We start from the raw sequence: 20,817 nt of genomic DNA, 5'->3' as shown, positions 1-20,817 counted from the left end.
TTTCATACATGTATGAAAATAAAAATATACATTTTCATCAAAATATTGATTCAATCCTTCATTTACTCTACTCCTATTACAGGTCAAAAGTTGTTTATTAATTGTTAGTAAGTTGTTATTAATTCTGTTTCTCTTTCTGCTATGTCTTACCTATAGCATTACATATGTAATGATTGTGCAGATTGACTCCCAAATAAATTTGTAACGGCGAAGTATATAGAAGTGTAACTTCTACCGGCAGTCCCACTGGACTGCCACACCCATTTTTTTTTTAATGTAAGTCTGCCAGTCTCGTAGTGAATGTTTTTTTTTCAAAGGTTATTTATTTCAAAGAATACTTTACTAAGGTTATAGTGTTTATTATTTCTTAATAGTTTATTATTTCTTATTTATAGCGTTTTTATGTGCAATATTTCGTCTATGTAAATATTGACATATTTGTCCAATATACGATGAATTAGAGTCTGTACAATTTAAAGTTTCTATTATATGGTAATAAAATATATACATGTTTTTAGTCTGTTTGTTTCCTTGCCGTAAGCAATTCTGCTTGTGCGTTGTCAGACTAACACATTTATGGAATGTTGTCACTCCTCCATCTTTTGCACGCAGGGGGAAAGGCCTAATGAGTCCCCCTGTCGTATTCCGTTACCTATGTCTACAGGTTCCATACGTCTATTCTCGCTTTCATCTCATTGTTTTGGTCGATGTTTCAATGACGACGGAATGAAAATATGGAATAGACTAATTGATATACGGAATCGCAAAAAACCGAATTATTCGAAAATCAGTTTAAATTTATGCAAACCAGATCAACAAAAATTTTAATTATGGATCCTCTAACAGAAAAATATAGGGATAAGTAATCATGGTATTCATTGATCTTGGAAAATCATATGATAGTTCCTCAAGAAATTCGCTGGTAGGCGTTAAATAAGAAAGGGATCCCCGGTAAATATGCAAAAGTTGTGAGAAAAATGTATGAGCGAGTAATAACTAGTCTTAGAATAGGTATATAAGAGACACAAATTTCACGAAGTAGGATTGTATCAGAGATAAGGGCTTATTCTTTATTTACTCTCATTAATATTAGATTAGATACTACGAAAACTACAGGATAACATTCCCTGTTGCTTAACGTTTGCTGTTGATATAGTGTAAGTAGAAAATACTAAAATAAATTTGCAGCAAAGACTGGAAAAGTAGATGCCAGCGCTTGAACCAGGTACTGCTACAAATAAGATGATAATTTTATAGCAATAGAGTTAAGGCGGAATATATTAAATGGAAGAACGTGAGTGGAGTGTTGCCTGACAGAAAGATTTTAATGAAACCAAAAGAAAAATTCTAGATTGGAAAGAACAGATATGATGTACGTAGCTTTATGTTAGGAAGTTAAAAAGAAAAAATACCGATTGCATGTGACGGAACTACTTAAAATGGGGATGGATGAGGGGAGTGACGCCAAACTGAGAAAGCATTGTTTAAGATGGTAATGTCATGTTCAGTGTCGAAATATTAATCATCCAATACAAAGAATTGCTAAGTTGCAAGTGACGAAAAGCAGTAAGAGGGGAAAACCAAAGAAGACATGGTGGGAGACTCATGATTACCAAGCTTTGATATAATCAAAATTTGTGAGAAACCATCTCATTATAATGTATAAGAGATATTTTATTCTTTCGCGTGCTAAAATGACGGTAAAAAAGGCAATGATCAATTTTACACTTTTAACATCAAAGACCATTCAAGCCAAGATAAATTTAAAGCATAAGCTGAGTTCTTTAAGAAGCTACAATTTCTTTGTTTCATGTCTACCAAATTTCTGACAACATTTAAATACCCACTACGATGTAAAATTAAAATTGATGGGAAAATAATAAAGCAGGAAGCAAGGTTTAGATATCTGGGAACAGAAATAACTAGTTACAGAGATGTTGAAGTAGAAGTACGACAACAAAGCTTAAAAGCAAGTAAAGCGGTGGGATCTCTTAATGACACAATCTGGAAGAACAAACACCTAAGACAAGACGCAAAAACAAGAAACTATAAAGCAGCAATTAGACCTATATTAACATAAACGTCGACGTCGGAGACAAGACCTGACACATCTAAAACGAGACGACTACTAGAAACAACAAAAATGAAAAAACTTCGACGAATATCAGGGAAAAGTCTATTGGATAGGAAGGAAGCAAAAACAAGAAGAGCATGCAATATAAAAGACATAAATGGATGGGTAACAAAACGGACCCAGGAGTGAAACGAACATATTAGTAGAATGGCAGAGGATAGGATAGTACGAATAGCACGAGATAAGCCATCAAATAGACGAAGAAGTATTGGCAGACCAAGAAAAAGATGGTGCGATAGTATAAACAATTTAGGAGGCTAATATTGAAGAACAAACATTATTTAAAGCCTACATACATGAAGGAAAAAGAAAAAGTAGAAGAAGAAGTTTCATGTCCAAAGATGTTTTCCGAATATCGGTTGCGAAATCTAGAACGACCAAAAATTGCAAGTACGAATTTTAAAATAAATCATCAAGTGGACCTGAACAAAATCCAAAGGAAGACTTGTTTTTATCGAATTGCATTGCATCGAGGACCATGATTCGCTATCAGCTTTGTAAGTGGGATTTCGTAGACCATGTCGTTATCATAGTTAAGTTTGAATAAAATTTCATTGTCCTAATTATCCCTATTAATTTTTCTTTAAAACGTAACAAATATAATTACAATTATATATAAAAAACATTATAAATTAATCAAGAAAAAATATAGATTTCAAAAAGTGCATTTTTTCCTTTATTGTTACAGTGGCTGGTTTGGTGACCCTACAGAATCTCCAAAATTTAGCATCTCTACAAAACCTTCCTCAAGTGGCTTCGCTGGCGGCAGGTCTATCGAATATGGCCAACCTCTCTAGTAATCCCGTTGTAAATGCCCCCCTTAATTTAAGTGTTAGCGCTTCAGGTAAGTGAACAATTTTTTAATCATATAAATAATAATCAAATAATATGGTAATGAATAATACTTCTTCTACTTTTTATGTAGACATGACTCTGTCTGTTTTTCAATGTGCCTCCAGTAAGTTGTCGTTCCATCGTTTTCGTGGTCTTCCTACTGATCGTCTTCCTATTGGGGAACCGTCTCTTGCCGTCTTTACTACTCTATTTGTTGTCATTCGGCTTATATGATCGTTCCATTCTACTCTTCTATTTCTTACCCAGTTCTTCATCTTGCATCTACGTCGTACTTTCTAAGTGTTTTCATCTCTGCTGTTTCTGACATCCTTTTTGTTCTCTCTATGTCAGGTCGTATTTCTGCCGAGTATGTCATTATCGGTCTGAGGACTGTTTTGTAAATTCTGCCTTTCATTTCTTTTCTTCTTTTTTGTGTCATTCAGGCAGCCGGTGCCTCTGTTTGCCCTATTCACTTGATCTTCCACTTTAGTTTCGAGCTTTCCGTAGCTGGATAATGTGATATTTAAACTCCATCACTTGTTCTATTATCTGACCTTTCAGCTCCAATTTACGTCTTAGTAAATTTGCTGTTGTAGCCATGCATTTTGTCTTTTTTTGGGGAAATTAACACGTTATATTTTCTGGCGGTTATAATAAATTGGTGCAGCATACGTTGTAAATCGTCTTCACTTTGAGAGAGTAGTATTGCGTCATCTGCATAGCAGATTATTTTAAGTTGTTTTCTCCCATTTGGTATCCTTTTTTAGTTCTTACTTTTTTGTTATCATCCATAATTAGGTTGAACAATAGAGGACTTAAGGAATCTCCCAGTCTTTTACTTTTATTTTGTTGTTTTGTTGAATATTTTTGATCACTTTAATTATTTCTAGAGGTACTCTTGTCTAGTCGGTGCATGAACTGTTATAATTTCATTCAGTTTATTTGTTATCACTTTGGTTGTTAATTTTAGTGTTGTGTTTAATAAATTAATTGCTCAGTAATTTTCCGAGTCCCATTGGTTTCCCTTTTTGAAGAGAGGTATTAGGATGCTTGATCTCCATTGTTAAAGAATTCTGTTTTATTCTAATATTTTTTGGATTCGTTGTAATATTTGTTTGTTGGTGGTTTATTATCGTCACCTTTAGCAAATAGGTATCGAAAGTAGTCTAGCCTTATTTCTTTCTGAAAGTATTTCGTTTTTATTAGTTCGTTCTTCTTGTTTTCTGTCCTCTGATCATTCTCCATATTTCTTTTTGTGTTTCGTAAAAGTCGTGTTCCATGTGTTTTGAGAAATTTTGCCGGTGTTCCCTTTTTATTTGTTTAACTAAAGTATTCGTTTCGTTTCAGATTCGTTTATATTTATTTATATTCGTTTATTATTATTATTATTTATATTCGTTTTAACATGCCTGTTGTGTTTGTTGCGTTCTGTATTGTAAAAAGGCTTTCTTCGTTTCTTCACATTTTGTCTTCAATTCCTCTCTAAACCATAGTGCTTTCTTTTTTGATATGTTAGTGTTTTTACTTTCCTCTCTCCAAGTGATTCTGTTGCTGGGTTCATTATGTTATTTTTGAGTTTTTCTCAGCCTTCCTTGATGTTATCATAATATAATATTTCATTCCCAGCGATCTTCTCTGATATTCTTTATCCGTTTAAGTCTTCCGTGGATTTCGTGTTTAGTCCTTCGACTTCGAGTTTGAATTTGTATCAGCCCAAGTGTCTGATGAGGCTGGGATAGGCCGAAATGATCCTAACACTTTATTGATACCGATTAGAGCACGGGAAGTTTAACGAATTTGTCCTCCTAGACCATATATTTGGCCATTTAATTTAATATATATATATATATATATATATATATATATATATATATATATATATATATATATATACAGATTGAACGAATTTAAAACGGAACATAGGAAATCAATGTATTTTGGCTCAACTCCGCTCTAGGTGGTTGGCCAAGAAGAGGTTGTCAAATAATTATATTATAAAAATCCAATACTTCAGCGGGCTGCTGGATTCTGAATTCATTCAAGAACAAGTCAAAACTCCACCCAAATAGGTTGCCCCGCCCATCACGTATAAAAATTGAAAGCTACTATTGTCTTTATTTCAGCAGTGTTGCCAACCGGACGAAAATGTTCGTTATTTATTTATTTTTGTCACGTTTGATGAGAGAAATCACATGCCATGAAATTCGATCAATAACGAATTCAATAACGACATATTTCAATTGAGTCAATTTATCTTTACCCGTGTGTCATGATTTAAAGCATACGAAATCAGTCGGAAATTTACTCAACGCAACAGCAAGTGACAGAAAGTGGTTATGACAATCTTTGTAAATAAGGTTAACTTTAAGGAAAATTAAGGGCAAAATAAAATACACTTACCATAAAATTTTCAACTGCAATATAAAGTTAGTTGTGAAAATAACTGTTTGTGTAATATAAATAATTCCAAAATGTAAAAACAGGACAAAAAATAGCAAAATAGTCAACAAACTGACAGCCACAAACGTAAACAAACCAGAAACGTCAAAAATTGTACTTACAATCTGAAAACGTCCAAGCGTCTTTTTTGTACCTATCTCTGTTCGATGTACTGACTGTAGAGCGTTCGTAAAAATAACATGTATCTTTACTTAATAACAGGCGGTAGCTGGTTTATCCTTAGTTTCATGCGTGGAAGACAATGATGCTAGATAAAAAGTATGTGTTTTATCTCGCCAGGTATTAATGACGCACGGCTAAAGATCCGTGGACTCAACTGTATACTTAAGAAGGCACAAAATGGCCTGTTGAAATATAAAAAAGTTTGTTTTTTTTACAAATATTCATATTATATTAATTTCTAGTTAAGTTAGCTGTTGTTTTTATTATACAAGAATCCTAAATTATATAAATTTGTATAATAATTAAGTAAATTAGTTTTATTATAGTACCTATTTGATATTAAATATATTTTGTTCATGTTTTTTTTTTTAATTAACAAGTTAAGTTGAATAAAATAATTTTTTTTAATGTATTTTTATTACCTTTAGAAACTACCAAGATAAAAATTTTTAACATAATTTTGCAAAAATTTTAACATAATTTTTGGCAAAATCTGATAATTTTAGCAGCTGTAACATAATTTCATATCGTGACATCGGCAACACTGACTCCGTGTCACACTCGGCTCTCAGCTCAGTGAGCTCAGCCAGTAATCAATGATCCACGGAAGGAGCATGTCGAACAATTTAAATGAAACGCATATTTTACGCACCTATCACGTTTTATGCTCGAAAAATTATTTGTAAAATCGATTTACAAATAATTCTTCTTAATAAAATAGGTTTGTAATTGCTTTTTGCCGTAACGGTTTGGAAAATAAAAAATAAATTCGTAAAAAAACAAAATATAAACTCTAAAAGAATCTTAAAACTTAGTAAATCTTAAGAGAAACAAAACTTAATTTCTAAAAGAAACTTAAAAGATAAAATTCTAAAAACAACTAAAAAAACCTATTTAGGCACATAATTTAATGGAGTAAAGGTTCAAATAATCCACCTTGAACATCCGAACAATAGGTGAATCTATCATACAAAGAAGCTCTTGTATTTCTGAGTTGATTCGGCGTAACGTCGGCATAATGTTGGATAATTTTCGCCCTTAACTCCATTAAATTTTCGGCACGTTCAAAATTGTGCCGATAAATCTTTGATTTAAGAAACCCCCAAAAAAAGAAATCATTTGGGGAGAAATCTGCTGATCTTGGAGGCCACTTGATTGTACCGTTTGTCGCAATTAACCGGTTTGGAAATGTCCTTTGGAGATATTCGGTAACTGCCCTTGTATTATGACTGGGACATCCGTCCTGCTGGTACCAAATATCTCCACAATTCATATTAGGAAGTTGCTGAATAGCCGGAACGATTTGATTTTGTAGCAGTTCGAGGTATTTTGTGCCGTTCAGGTTGCCCTCAATAAAAAAAGGACCTATTACATAATCGCCCAAAATACCCGTCCAAACATTAAGTTTTTGTGGGTATTGTGTGCGCACAGGAATACTTAGATGTTTATTTTCCCGAGACCAATATCGAACAATGGATGGATTGTGTTTCCTGTGAAGAGAAAATGTCGATTCGTCAGTAAATAAAATGTTCTTTAAAAAATTTTCGTCAGCATTTTGCTTTTCCATCATCTCTTCACAGAATACCATTCGTCTAGTATTGTCCTCGGAAAAAAGTTCTTGAGTTGTTTGAACTTTATAGCAACGATATCCATTTCTTTTTAAAATACCTCGAACAGTGTTTTTACTTAAGTTTACTTGTTCAGCAATTTCCCTGCTTGAACACGGCTGGCTGGCCTCAACAACAAAACAAACATCAACTTCATTATTTATACGTTGTTCACTCTTTTGACGAACAGGTGGTTCACCAAGATTGTTACACTTGTGGCAGTTTTGAATACATCCACATCTGCGAAATTTTTGAATTATTCTCTCAACTGTGGAAATCGAAGGAACCGGCCTATTCGCAAAAGAAACAACGAATAAATTAACTATATCTCGAATCGAGCGACCTCCAAAATGCCAAGTTAAAATTTGTAGTTTTTCTTCAATTTTATACATTTTAATATTTTTACGAAAATATTTTATTTTCACGCTACGGACTTACAGCCTAGAATCACTGTGAATACTAGACTAAACAAGCAGTTATTATGCCGTCAAACAGATGAATATTTTGAGCGGTGTTGCCAATCTCATTCCTCTTGATGTTTTTCAAATAAGGTGTTAACCATAATAACCAAATATTTACAGAAAAGAAAGGAAATAACTACAAACCATTAAGTTTATTTTTGTTATTAGTCTGTTATAGTAGATTGGTAAATACAATGAAAAATATAGGCAAATATTTATTTAAAGATACGAAGAAGATATAACTCTCAAAAAGATCCGCAAATCGGATTATTACACGGCGATTTGGCAACATTGACTTTGGGCGGTGCTAAAGACTATGGTGCGTCCTAAAAGGAGACAGATAGTTGAACGATATTTTATACAATGTCTATCACCGGGTATGGATTTATTTTTGTCCAAGTTTTATATTGGTCCACTATTTCAAATGCAGTTCAAACAGACATATATTAAATTGTATGTTCCGTTTTAAATTCGTTCAACCTGTATATATATATATATATATATATATATATATATATATATATATATATATATATATATATATATATATATATATAAGATTATTTTAAATCAGTCAGCTGTTATTATAACATAATAACAGCTCACTAATAGATCACTTGAAACAAGGTATATAAACATATAATTTAGAGTAAAACGTTGCGTAATTTGCAAAAATACAATATCGTCGAAATGTATCCCCAGGCCTCTTCTTCTTCTTTATGTGATTTCTCCGCCACGAAGGTTGGTAAGCATTACTGTTATCCTTAAAGTTAAGGCCGCTGATCGAAACATTATTGTATTGAATTGCATCCAAACCATTTTCTGAAATTTCTCAACAAGTATATTCTTCTTCTTTCTATAATACGTTTAGCTTGAATCTTACCCTACATTATTAACTGTAGAATGTTTTATTTTTCTCGGTCTGTTGTGTGTCCCAAAGTTTTGACGGTATACAATATTTAATTTTCTTTGTTTATGTTGCACACTCTATTATTTGTCCAAGATATTTTTAAAATTCTGCGGTATATCCACATTTCAAAATTAAGAGTCCATGACTCTGCATCATACAACAGAACCGGAAAGACATAACAGCATAGAATTCGTACTCTTAAAATCAGGCTTATGTTTCTGCTTCGTGGTATTTGTTTCATGCTTTTTTGAATGCGCTTTTTGCTTTTTCGATCCTTATTATTGTATTTTCTTCAAATGGTCACCTGTCTTATTTATGTTTGTCCTCAAATACTGATAGTTTTGTATTTGTAAGTGGGCCTGCAAATTGCTAGTATTTTGAAGGAATATACAATAATACAGTAAACAAAGTGATATTACCAAATAGACAATTCTAAAAGGATAAATATCAACCACGTGTTTTTTTGTTTCAGCAACTATACCTAGGAGTACCCAACCAAGTACAATAGCAGAAACACCGCCTAGTATCATGACTACTACGATGAATACACAACCTCCCCCTCCACCTCCCTCGTCAATGCCACCTCCTAGTAATAATCTAATGAGTTCCCAGCAACCGGCAGTTATGCCACAATTTATTTTAGCATCAGGTCAACTAGTCCAGGGAATTCAAGGGGCCCAGTTACTTATACCTACTTCTCAAGGTAAGACTTTTGTTCTGAAATAACTATTTAGACCGGTGACTTTCGCGCCCGGTGTTTTGTAAATGTACGTTGTTATTGGGGTTTACAGGTCGTGTCCTAAATTGTTTGATCTTGACATTTCATCTAGAACTGCAGCTGATATTAAAAAAGATGATGCTGTAGTAATCAGATTAACTGAAGGTGTCATTCAGTGTAGTCAAATTCCCTTTGCATATGAGTTGAAGGAATTTGCTGAGGTAGTGAGAAGGAACTTCGATTCCCAATTGGATATACTTAGATTTCCAAAGGTATAAAGGTCGCCTCAAAAATAGGATAGAACTATACTCATAGTGGGATAAACGGGATAAATAGCCTCTGGATTAGGGGGAGCATGATTTCCCCATGGAACCCTAATCAGATGAGCAAATACATAATCAAATTTGGGAAAAAGCAAAAGAGACAAATACAAAAGAAAATACAAAAAGTTCTTACCAAAAATGAAAGAGGTCTCTTACTTCTTGATGCACAACGGAAAATATTGGGAAAGTGTGCCTTTTTATACACACAAAAAAATTGCCTGGGCACAATACCGTTTCCAAATTTGACTAAAAATATTATTTAATTCTTGGGTGGTATTACAGTGGTACTTACAGTGGTGGCACTGTTTACAAAAAAAAAACCCAACCTACAAACATTAGTAATACACTTTTACAATTAGACAGACAATTTAAACAAAAATAAGTTAAAATACACATAAAACAACAAAAAATGTATATTAAGATAGTTTCTTTGTCTTTGTATATATAACATAACGTTAAACAGGCACATGATAAATCAATTTTGAATTAAATAGATTGCAGAATATTGATGTAATTGCTGCTTAACTAATTCGTATCTGCTGTGTAATTTATTACATTTTTTGTTTTGAGAATATTTCAAGATAACACATTTCGGGAAACAGCGTGTTTTTATACTAACTTACTGTTTGTAGGATTTCAACATTAGTATAGTCAAACTAATGACCTGTGTTGATGAAGTGTTCAACAATAGTGCATGTGTTTTTATCGTTACGGCAGTCACTTTTGAGCTGGGTAATATGTTGTTTTAACCATTTGCTTGTCTGTTCAATATAGCAAGTTTGGCAGCCTAAGCACGGTATTTTGTAGATTATATTTTTAGAGTACATTACTGGTGTCTTATCTTTAACACGAGAAAGCAAACCTTTGTTATTAATACCGCAGTACCTACCAATTATGATGTAAGTGTATGGTTTGAAGAAGACTGCAATCTTAGTTGTCAGGTTACCAACGAAGGGCAATCTTTTATATTTAAAATCTTGTGGAGCATCTCTGTCCAATGGTCCATCATAATAGTGCAAGTTTTAAATTAATTGTTTAAGCAGTGTCTTCGGAGAACTGTTGTTAATAAAGATCTATGTCACATATATGCAGTGTTCTATTTTTCATAGCAGGAACTGTACTATATTTCTGATTTTTTGGTTGGTTGGAAGCAAAGTTTAGAAATTTGCCTGATACAGTAGGTTTTTAGTACCAATCTAGTATTAACCCTAGAACCACAAGGTGGAGTCGCCAGTGACCCCACCGCACAATTTTTTGATTTATTATATTTTGCTTGAGTTTTAAACATGCCCATTTTTCAGTAATAGATGTGTGGTCTGAAAAATTTGGTGTTCCCTTATTTAGATGCACTATGTCGAAAAACCGTTTTGAATTTCTTTTAACGTGTTTACGCTTCGATAATAAACCCACTCGCGCAGAACGTAAGACTTTAGATAAATTTGCACCTATCAGAGAAATACGGGATATATTTATTTAAGGTGGTCAAAACAATTATAATCCGGCAGAGTGTCTAACAATAGACGAGCAACTGCTGGCCTTTAGAAGAAGGTGCCCTTTTAAAATGTACATTTCCAGCAAGCCTGATAAGTATGGTTTAAAACTTGTAATGATGTGCAATATAAAAACAAGCTATATGTGTTCTGCTGTGCCATATATTGGTAAAGAGCAGCGAGATCCGCAGAAAGGTTCAATTACTACACAGTATGTTTTAAAGCTAACTGAAAAAATTTAGGACACCAATCGCAATATCACCACGAATAACTGGTTTTCGTCGTGAAAATTAGCTGAAAAATTGGAACGCTTAGAAAAATAAAAAAGAAATACCTAATATTTAATACCTAATATTTAAATACCCAATATTTGGAAACGAAGCGACCAGAAATTCCGTCCTCAGCATTTGCATTTAGGTAAAAGTTGACAGTAGTATGACAAATGCGTTCTATTAATGAGTTCTATGCACTCGTTAGACGAAGTTGATGTAATTACAAAAAAAAACAGAAATAATTATATTCTAGCACAGCACTAAGAGGGGCGTCGATACCTTCGATCAACTATGTCATGCAAAAACCATTGCCAGGAAAACAAGAAGATGGCCACTGAGTGTTTTTTATGGAATGTTAGACGGAGGTGGAGTAAACACAATGATTTTGTACAGACTAAAACATTTTGACGAAAAAATTTCCCGTTCAAAATTCTTGAAGTCCTTAGCTGATGCATTAGTGCAAGATCATATGCAACAAATAATGAATAATATATGGCTTTCGAAAAATTTAGAGGAATCTATTTGTGATTATTTGGGATATCCAGCCAAAATATCCACTGTAAGTCCTCAGAAATGAAATCGTCGATGTTATTATTGTCCAAGAAGTAACGATAGAGAAGGCCGCCATATTTGTGTTTATTGTGAAAAAATATGTGTGCAGAACACCAATTTAGTATTTGTGGATATTGTAAATAATATAAGAATAAACTATTCAATTCCTAACTTGTTTTTTAATTTATTTTTGACATATCAAAAAGTATTTGTCAAATATAAGTGCTTTTATATTTTGACTCACTGTGTATAATAGTTTTGCTTATTGTTATCTAACAATACATTTTCTGATTAGAAATCAAATCATTTAGTAAATTTTTTTATAAATAACTTTAAAAAACATTTAAATGTCTTTTATTTTGACAAATATTTTCGGGTTGCCGGTGACCCCACCTTGTGAAAGTCGTTCCACCAATTTCATCTTGTGGTTCTAGAGTTAATAATAATATTTCTGAGTTCCTCTCTCTTGGTCCAAAATTTGCAATACCGTCGGTACGTAGTGCCTTGAGGTTATATATCTTTCTTACTGATATGGAAAATATTATTGATGATATAGATAATAGATGGACAAAACGGATACTGGAATGGAGACCAAGAGATGATGCCTACCGAAGCAGAGGTCGTCCACCAACACGTTGGACTGACGATCTAAAACGTTGTCATAGGAATTGGATGCAAGAGGCACAAGATCGAAATAGATGGAAAATTATGAGGGAGATCTATGTCCAGCAGTGGATAAGCGAAGATTGAATGATGATTGATGATATCCCCAGGACATTTCAAGATCTTATTAGGATCAAATCCACAAATATAGTAACAAAATTTGTGCTTCATTATAAAAATATCAAACCATCCCACCTAAATACTATGTTTAATACAACTAAAACTTTACTTTAATCTCATCCAACTGCACAAAAGTAGTTGTACTGTTGCTCTCAATAAGGATGTTGATGAAAAATTTAGTTATTTCTTAATGACACTAACATATTTACAACTAGCTAAAGATCCAGCATCATCAATGCAAACTTTGTCCAATAATTAAATAAAGAATAACTTACTGATCAACAGACAAGAGAACTTACTGTCTAAAATTCTTCTTTTCCAAAACTGTACTGTCTATCAAAAATTCATAAAGAAGATGTCCTTTTACCCCATAACTATTTCAATAAACTCTGTTACTTATAATATATATCTAAATTTTTGTGTAACATTTTACACAATGTCTTAGAAGATACGACAGATTTTAATGTTAAAGATACGTTCACATTTGTGAATAAGAATAGAGGTACAATGATAATTATGTATCAATCTCTTTAGATTTTTACTATTCACTAACATTCCGAAAGCCTTGTATATTCAGTTTTACGTCTAAAATGGGAATTAATAACACCTTACACAATCTTAACTAAAGAAAGTTTTTTGACATTGCTAAAATTCATTTCTAGAAATACATTTTATCGTCAAATCTTTGGAACGCTCATGGGTAGTCCGATAAGTAATATATTGGCACTCATTGTTTTAGATTTTCTAATAGAAAACACCTCAATCTATCTCCCATTTATAATAACCTTCCTATATAAATTTTTCGATGACATTATATATGCCTTACTAAATGATCAGGTCGACACCTGATGACAAAATACAATTTACTGTTAAAAGACAAACTAACAAAAGCGTACCCTTCTTAGACTGTAGAACTAAAGAACTGTAGAACTAAAGTAATCCGCACTGAAGACGATAATATAATACTAGATTGGTTCCAAAAATCTTGTGCATCTGGCCGATTTGTAAATTTGGCTTCCAACCACCCAAAAAACCAGAAATACAGTACAGATCTTGCTATGAGAAATATATGTGACGACCGGTTTCTAAGTAACAATCAGAGCAAATTACTTGAGATATTTATTAACAACGGTTATCCAAAGACACTGCTTAAACAATTAATTTAAAACTCGCACTATTATGATGGACCATTGGATAGAGATGCTCCGTTGGTAACATGACAAATAAGAATACAACCCTCTTCAGATCGTACACTAACATCAGAATTGGTAGGTAGATACAGTGAATAGAGGTTAGTTTTCTCGTGGAAGGAGATTATTTTAAATAGTATATAGTCGATACCGAAACAAAAAATTTTATATGTATATAGAAATATATGAATTCAATTTTTAAATTAATTTATGCCGCATAGACAGAGTAATACTTTAAGATTGGAATAAATGAGAACAATCATATCATTAATTATACCAACTAAAAACAAAGATTACAAATTGAACGCCTAAATTCAAGGGTGAACAAATTAACGAGTCTCAACACGCGAGCTTAGTGATGACCTCTAATCTGATTATTCGGTTTTGTACTTAGAACAGCGTAAAAAATTGTTTAAAATTTATTTCAGGATCAATTAAGTAAAGATGTTTAAAAAATAACGACTTATACCGTAGAAGTGGATACAGATCTTAAACGTCATCGATATAAAAAAATTGACAGCAACTTTTTACTATTTTTAATATAAACCAATATTATTTGTAAAATAGATTTGTGCTGCACAGGATTGTCCACACTAATGGATTTTGAAGAGCAATTACATGTTCTATCATCATAGTAGGTGCAATGTGGATTTTAGAAAAGCATTTGACAATGTCAATGTCAATGTCAATCATGAACAATTGATAGATATTCTGCGAAAGACAGGTATTGACGACAAGGACATTCGAATTGTGGCAAACCTATACTGGGGTCAAACAGCAAGAGCAAAAATTGGCAACGAACTCACTAAAAGTGTGCAGATCAAAAGAGGTGTCCGTCAGGGTTGTATATTATCCCCACTCCTATTCAATATTTATTCCGAAGAAATATTTAATAAATGTATGGAAAATGCAAATGAGGGCATAAAAATAAACGGCGAGTTAACAAACAATATAAGATATGCCGACGACACGGTGATCCTTGCCAGTACCATAGACGAATTACAGCAGGTAATGGAAAGAGTTTATTTAGTTAGTGAGGAATACGGCCTGAGCCTCAACTTCAAGAAGACAAAGTGGATGCTGATAAGCAGGAAGCAACAGCCTGCTCGACAGTTACGGATAAGTAACATACTAATTGACCATGTAGAATCTTATGTGTACCTTGGCACCAACGTAAATGCAAAATGGGAACAGGCCACAGAAATTAAGGCGAGAATAGAACGAGCTAGAGCAGCATTTAGCAATATGAAAAAGCTCCTCATAAGCAGGGATTTGTCTCTTCCCCTAAAACTACGACTAGTTAAATGCTACATTTTTCCGATCTTACTGTATGGTGTGGAGGCCTGGACGCTGACGGAGACGCTCACGAGAAAACTAGAAGCATTCGAAATGTGGGTGTACCGACGCATTCTTCGTATATCCTGGACCGAACATGTCACCAACATAGAGGTAATCCAAAGAATCGGAAAGGAGAAAGAAATCGTGAATACAATTAAACAAAGAAAGCTTGAATATCTAGGCCACATATTGAGACACGATAAGTACCGTCTACTGCAATTGATTGTCCAGGGAAAAATAGACAGTAAGCGAGGGCCAGGCAGGAGAAGACACTCGTGGCTCCAAAATCTGAGGAAGTGGTTCGGGCTCACATCGGTCGAACTATTCAGAAGCGCCGCAAATAAGATCAGAATTGCCATGTTAATAGCCAACGTTCGCAACGGACAGGGCACTTGAAGAAGAAGTAGGTGCAACCCAACGATTATTTTTTTTTAATTTCAAAATTTTGGACATAATTATCGTATATGCACACACACAACAATTTTTGTAGAACCCCAGCTCCTAGTGACATGTGTATTCCAATGGAACAGTGGGACCTACATGTCCGAAGATCACACCGGTCACACTCCGTAATAGAGTGGTACCTATTTGACCCCCAAGCTATAACCAACCACCCCTCCCCATAGCAGGGCATAACGAATGAGGAGGCAATTTTCGATCAACTTCTGGTGGCGACTGGAATCCAGCTGAAGATATGGTTTTAGAGAGCTTGCATTTGAGTTAATCTTAATTAACTTTTGTTTAGAAACATCTTGCTTGAACAAGGCTGACACAACTGAAAATTGATGAGAATGATTTGTTATTTTATGTTTTTTTGTGTCTATTCCAATTTTTTTAACTGACATTTTTGTCCACTTAGATACGCTGTTGATTCCAAGTAGACAGCTTTTGAACCAAGATCCATCCTTCCAGTTGGGGTGAACGGTAAGAAGAGTCTGTCTGATAAAATCTTTGATCCCCTTTTTTCCATTAATTTCAAAAATAATCTTACTGGGCATAAATTTTCGTTTGATGAATTTCTTACCAGCCATTTGCTGCTTGCCAAACTTTTCGAACCGCCTTGATTTGTTTTGAAAAAAATGGTGTATTCAATTAAATTCTCCCGTAAAATTAAATTCTCCCATAACATCAAATTCCTTCTGGGAAAAGTTAATCTTGCAGTTTACGGCCTCATTGCCTCTCCAAGCAAGTTCGAATCAGCAAAGGTGAAAAAACTTTTTTTGTGTTTAATCGGGGGTTTCCTCGTCGTAGCTTTGGACGTTTTTTAATAGGACTTCGGTGGATAATGCTTTTGAACTGAGTTTTCTTTTTTCTTGAACATTTTGAAGCTGCCTCTGCTTGGTATCTCTGGCCAATCTTACACATTTGAAATATATATCTGTGAAAGGGATGATTTTTATGCCGTACTCCGTAAAATATTTTTGTTGTACCATTTTTGCTGTAGTATTCCACATGGACTTTACAGATGACTCTTTATAGTCTTGGCCATTGCCTTTTTTCATGTTAAAGGCATAATCCTCAAGAATTTTTGGTAGTTCCGTTATGGTAGTACATCTTTCAAGCGTAAAATTTCTCACCCATAGGAACTCCAAAAATTGGGTCCAAATAGAGCTTCTGGACCTCTGCGTGTTCAATGGTACATTTTCTGAAACCACTGTTTTGATTTCTTCACGTGGCTGGCATCCAAATCTTGATATTTTGTCTAGTTTCATTACATCTGTCCAAAATTGATTACGCCTCAATAACGTTTGTCAAACTGACAACAATAGAATTACCAGACACCTTCTTAACGGATCTGTCATAATTTTGTCGCAGAGAAATCACGGGCAGGAACGAGTTTTATTAGTTAAAAATAGTCTAGTAAAATAGTCATTAAAATAGTGTTTTAAATATGAAAATATTCATGAAGTTCCGTTTTTCAATCTTGGACTGTCTTATAAATATGACACTGTTTTATGATATAGGCAAGGAAATAAAACTGAAAAATGGCAAAACCTTGCAATTTTTTCGTCCAGAATCGATTTGTATAAAGATTTGGGATTAGACTTATTTCCCCCTCTAGTTAATTTTCTATATTGAGCCGTTGTACGCTTTTGGTTTTTTAAGGGTGAAAACTATCCCTAATTGTAAAAAAAATATAAAATAGCACTTTAAACTTTAATACGGTCAATATTTGGTTTTTATTAGTTAAATAATAATTGTTTTATGCTTTAGGATATCTTAAAAATCACCCTTATTAGAGCTAGATATAAAAAAAAATTTTATCCTAAAAAATGATTTCGGCTTGCATCGATTTGCATAAAAATTTGAGATTAGGATCATCTCACCATGTACTTCATATTCTATATGATGCTCAAGGGCGTTGATTATTTTTGGGGCTGTTAACTGCCCCTTAAAAAATTATATAAAAACATTGTAAACCTTAGTATGGGTAAAATTTTGTTTTTATTGGCTAAATAATTTAAAAAAAAAGATTATTTTCAATATGCTATATAATGACAAGGCACACTAAATTCTACACAATAAGGTTAACAAATAAAAATGTAAAACGTAAGTAAAAATCATAATAATAACTTATTGTAATAATGGTTGTTGCCATTCTTATTATTTTTACAAATTCGCAAAATAAAAACGAAAAGTGTTGTCGTAAAATAGTTATTAAAATATTTAAAAGGTAAAATATGATAAGCTACACTTCGAAAAAACTAATGCTTAGCTTTGAATCTGGATCATAGTTTGGATCTTGTTTACTATCATCTCATGGTGGAACACTATGTCCACCATTATCGCTATTTGTGCTATCTAGTTGCTCCATATTTTCACAAAAAAACACTGTTTTTATCGTCACAGGTTGTCAAAGGCGAGTAGGCGGCGGCCATATTAGAAATTGGCTTGTCACTATCTGCATAAAATATTTCACAGAAACACTACTGTGCAATATAATAATACGGTTCCTGTACTGCCATCTGTGATTTGATTGCGGAACTACTTATCCTGTAGTTTAGCATTGTTAGCTAGCATGTTGCTTAGCATGAACAAATGTAGCTTGTCATTATATAGCAATAAGCCCTTCAATTGATTGCGTATTTGTAATAACAATTCTTTTAGCACTAAATTTGCTTTATTGAAGTTATGATAGATAGATATTTCTTTGTTTTTTGGCATATTTTCCATTCTCCTCTTTTGTGTGATTTAAAAATCACACAAATCATATTTGTTGGTAAATTACCTGGTTTCTTTACCTCCATTTGATACGAAAATATTAAAAAATTTTATGGTAAATTTTGATTTTTATTTGATTATTAACAAATTTTCTAACTTTCTACGATCACTTTATTCTTATGAATTACATATCCAAATATATATTGTATTCAATAATATTTTTGAGTAAGTTAAATGTTATATAACAAAACTATTCGTCTATTACAGGTTTAGCAACCCAAACTATTCTGACAATCCCAGTTAACCATGTAAATAGTTCGGACCAGATGGTTAATCTGGCACTAAATAATGGACAAGTGATGCAGACATCTTTAGCCAATTTGCAAGCCATGGCTCAAACTAATTTATTAACTAATCCCACTAATCCAGGTAAGATCAATAAATCTATTTTGTGTACGGGTAGCCTCGAAAACTTTTTCTATTTTCACCGTATCTCAATCATAGATGTACATTTCAACTGTTATAATTGTATTAATGGGTCATTTCCAGTGGAGGGTTCGAATAGGATTTTAATAAAAAGAATTACTGTCAAATAAGTATAATTACATAAAATATAGGAATATTGGAGTGCAAATTGGGATGACGAGCAGCTTTTTTTTTTCTAAAAATAATATGACGCTACATACGATTGCAATATTATGTTTATTATATTTCGTGTTTTTTAAATTTGTAATTACGTATTGTAGTTATACAGTGTGTCTAAGTAACTCAAAATCAATCTTGGAAACTTTTTTATTATTAATTTTACGAAAAAAAGTTATTCTTCATAAAAAGCTCTGTATGTTCTAAAACCTACGATATAATCTTTTATATAAGTACACTACTTTTTTATAATTAAGTAATTTTATTTTTTGATGGAACTGTATAATATAGCTAATATCTGGCTTTACTCTACTTAATAAAGTAATTCACTTAATTTATATTGTACTCTAATAAAGAAAAAAATTTCTATTTTTCAGTACCACCGACATCAAATGGGACGATAAATCCGAACCTCCTTAATCCCGCCACTCTAACCCACCTTCTCTCTAACGGCTCCGCACAACAGCTACTTCAATCGCTCCCCCAGCTTCTCAGCAACCACCATCACACAAACCCTAATCCCTCACCTTTAATAAACCCTTTAACTCAACCGATACTTCCTAATCGGTCACCCCTACTGAACAGTTCGCCCATGCTGAATTCATCTCCTCCTCAATCAAGCCAAACCCGAAACCAAATGAACGTGCCGAATATGGGTTCATCGCCATTATCATCAGTTCCTTTGGGTTCCACGTCGATGGGTACTGCTCCGAGTCATTTAGTAACAAGTCAGAGTAGTCACTATGTAGATACTAAAATGCATGGAACTAATTTAGGCAACATTCCGAGAAATCCGTCACCAGGAGATAATAATTGTAGAATTAATGGAGAAATTAGTATTAATACCAACCATGGAAATGTTTCTAGTCAAGCCATGAAGAGGTCGCCAAGCTCTCTTTCACCCAATTGTACTGACAATTCCACTGCTGACTTACTAGTTGATTCACCAAGTGAGTATGGAGTACTTTTATCTTATATTTTTATGTAGTTTTAGAATGACATATTATTAAACGTTACTTGTATGCAATTGTTTCACAAACGTCGAAATAAAAATTGTAGTTTGATTCAAATTGTTAAAAATATTATAATATCTATAATTTATCTAAATCAATTAACGCCTCCGATATTTCGTTTATCTACACGACCGCTATATTTTTTTGCAATTGATTTTACTGCAACCTGCAACTAATGTTTTCAACCGACTAAGCACACCGAGCGTGCCACCAACAATAATATTTCTAGCACGGCTAAATCGACTAAAACGGAAACACTGTTCTCAACATTTCTTTTCACTGATCACTAATCACTGCTACTAATAAAACCCCTTACGTTGTAGTTCCTTTTAGCCCTATTTTTTGAACATATTCAATAGCCTATTTCCATAGACACAGACCATTATTCCTTTCAGATACAGTAGACTCCCTCTATAACGAGAACTGAAATGACAGACTAATTACCTCGTTATAAGCGGATCTCGTTATATCCAACAACAATAATACTGTGCATACATATGAATATGTAGTTTTCTAAAACATTAACTTTCTATAGTGAAGCCATTCGGAGCAATATAAGATGCTAATAAATATTGTTTGAATGGCGTTTTTAAAACAAAGTTGTTTACTTTTATTGTCAATGAAATGCATTAAAACAAAAAAGAGTTGTTTACTTTTACTGTCAATGATATACGTTAAAACAAAAAATCTGTATTCTGTAAATATGTATAAAGTGTATAAAGTATTTTGTCATTTTTGACTGCTTTAAATTGTCCAGTATTCTATC

The 20,817-nt window shown here is 33.1% G+C and overlaps 1 protein-coding gene across 4 annotated transcripts in view; it reads left to right on the top strand.

The window, feature by feature from the left end:
• Positions 1-20,817, top strand: part of pdm3 (POU-domain protein pdm3) — a 445,430-nt gene that overhangs the window by 389,575 nt on the left and 35,038 nt on the right. For all 4 annotated transcript variants that reach the window (XM_072532362.1, XM_072532361.1, XM_072532359.1 and 1 more), the window contains exons 4-7: positions 2,823-2,978; positions 9,041-9,271; positions 18,664-18,825; positions 19,416-19,988. In XM_072532362.1, coding sequence (XP_072388463.1) covers positions 2,823-2,978; positions 9,041-9,271; positions 18,664-18,825; positions 19,416-19,988 — 1,122 coding nt within the window. The remainder of the gene's footprint in view (positions 1-2,822; positions 2,979-9,040; positions 9,272-18,663; positions 18,826-19,415; positions 19,989-20,817) is intronic.

Source organism: Diabrotica undecimpunctata, chromosome 5, assembly GCF_040954645.1.
Source record: "Diabrotica undecimpunctata isolate CICGRU chromosome 5, icDiaUnde3, whole genome shotgun sequence".
NCBI classification, from domain to species: domain Eukaryota; kingdom Metazoa; phylum Arthropoda; class Insecta; order Coleoptera; family Chrysomelidae; genus Diabrotica; species Diabrotica undecimpunctata.
This window is presented reverse-complemented; position numbering and strand designations above follow the sequence as displayed.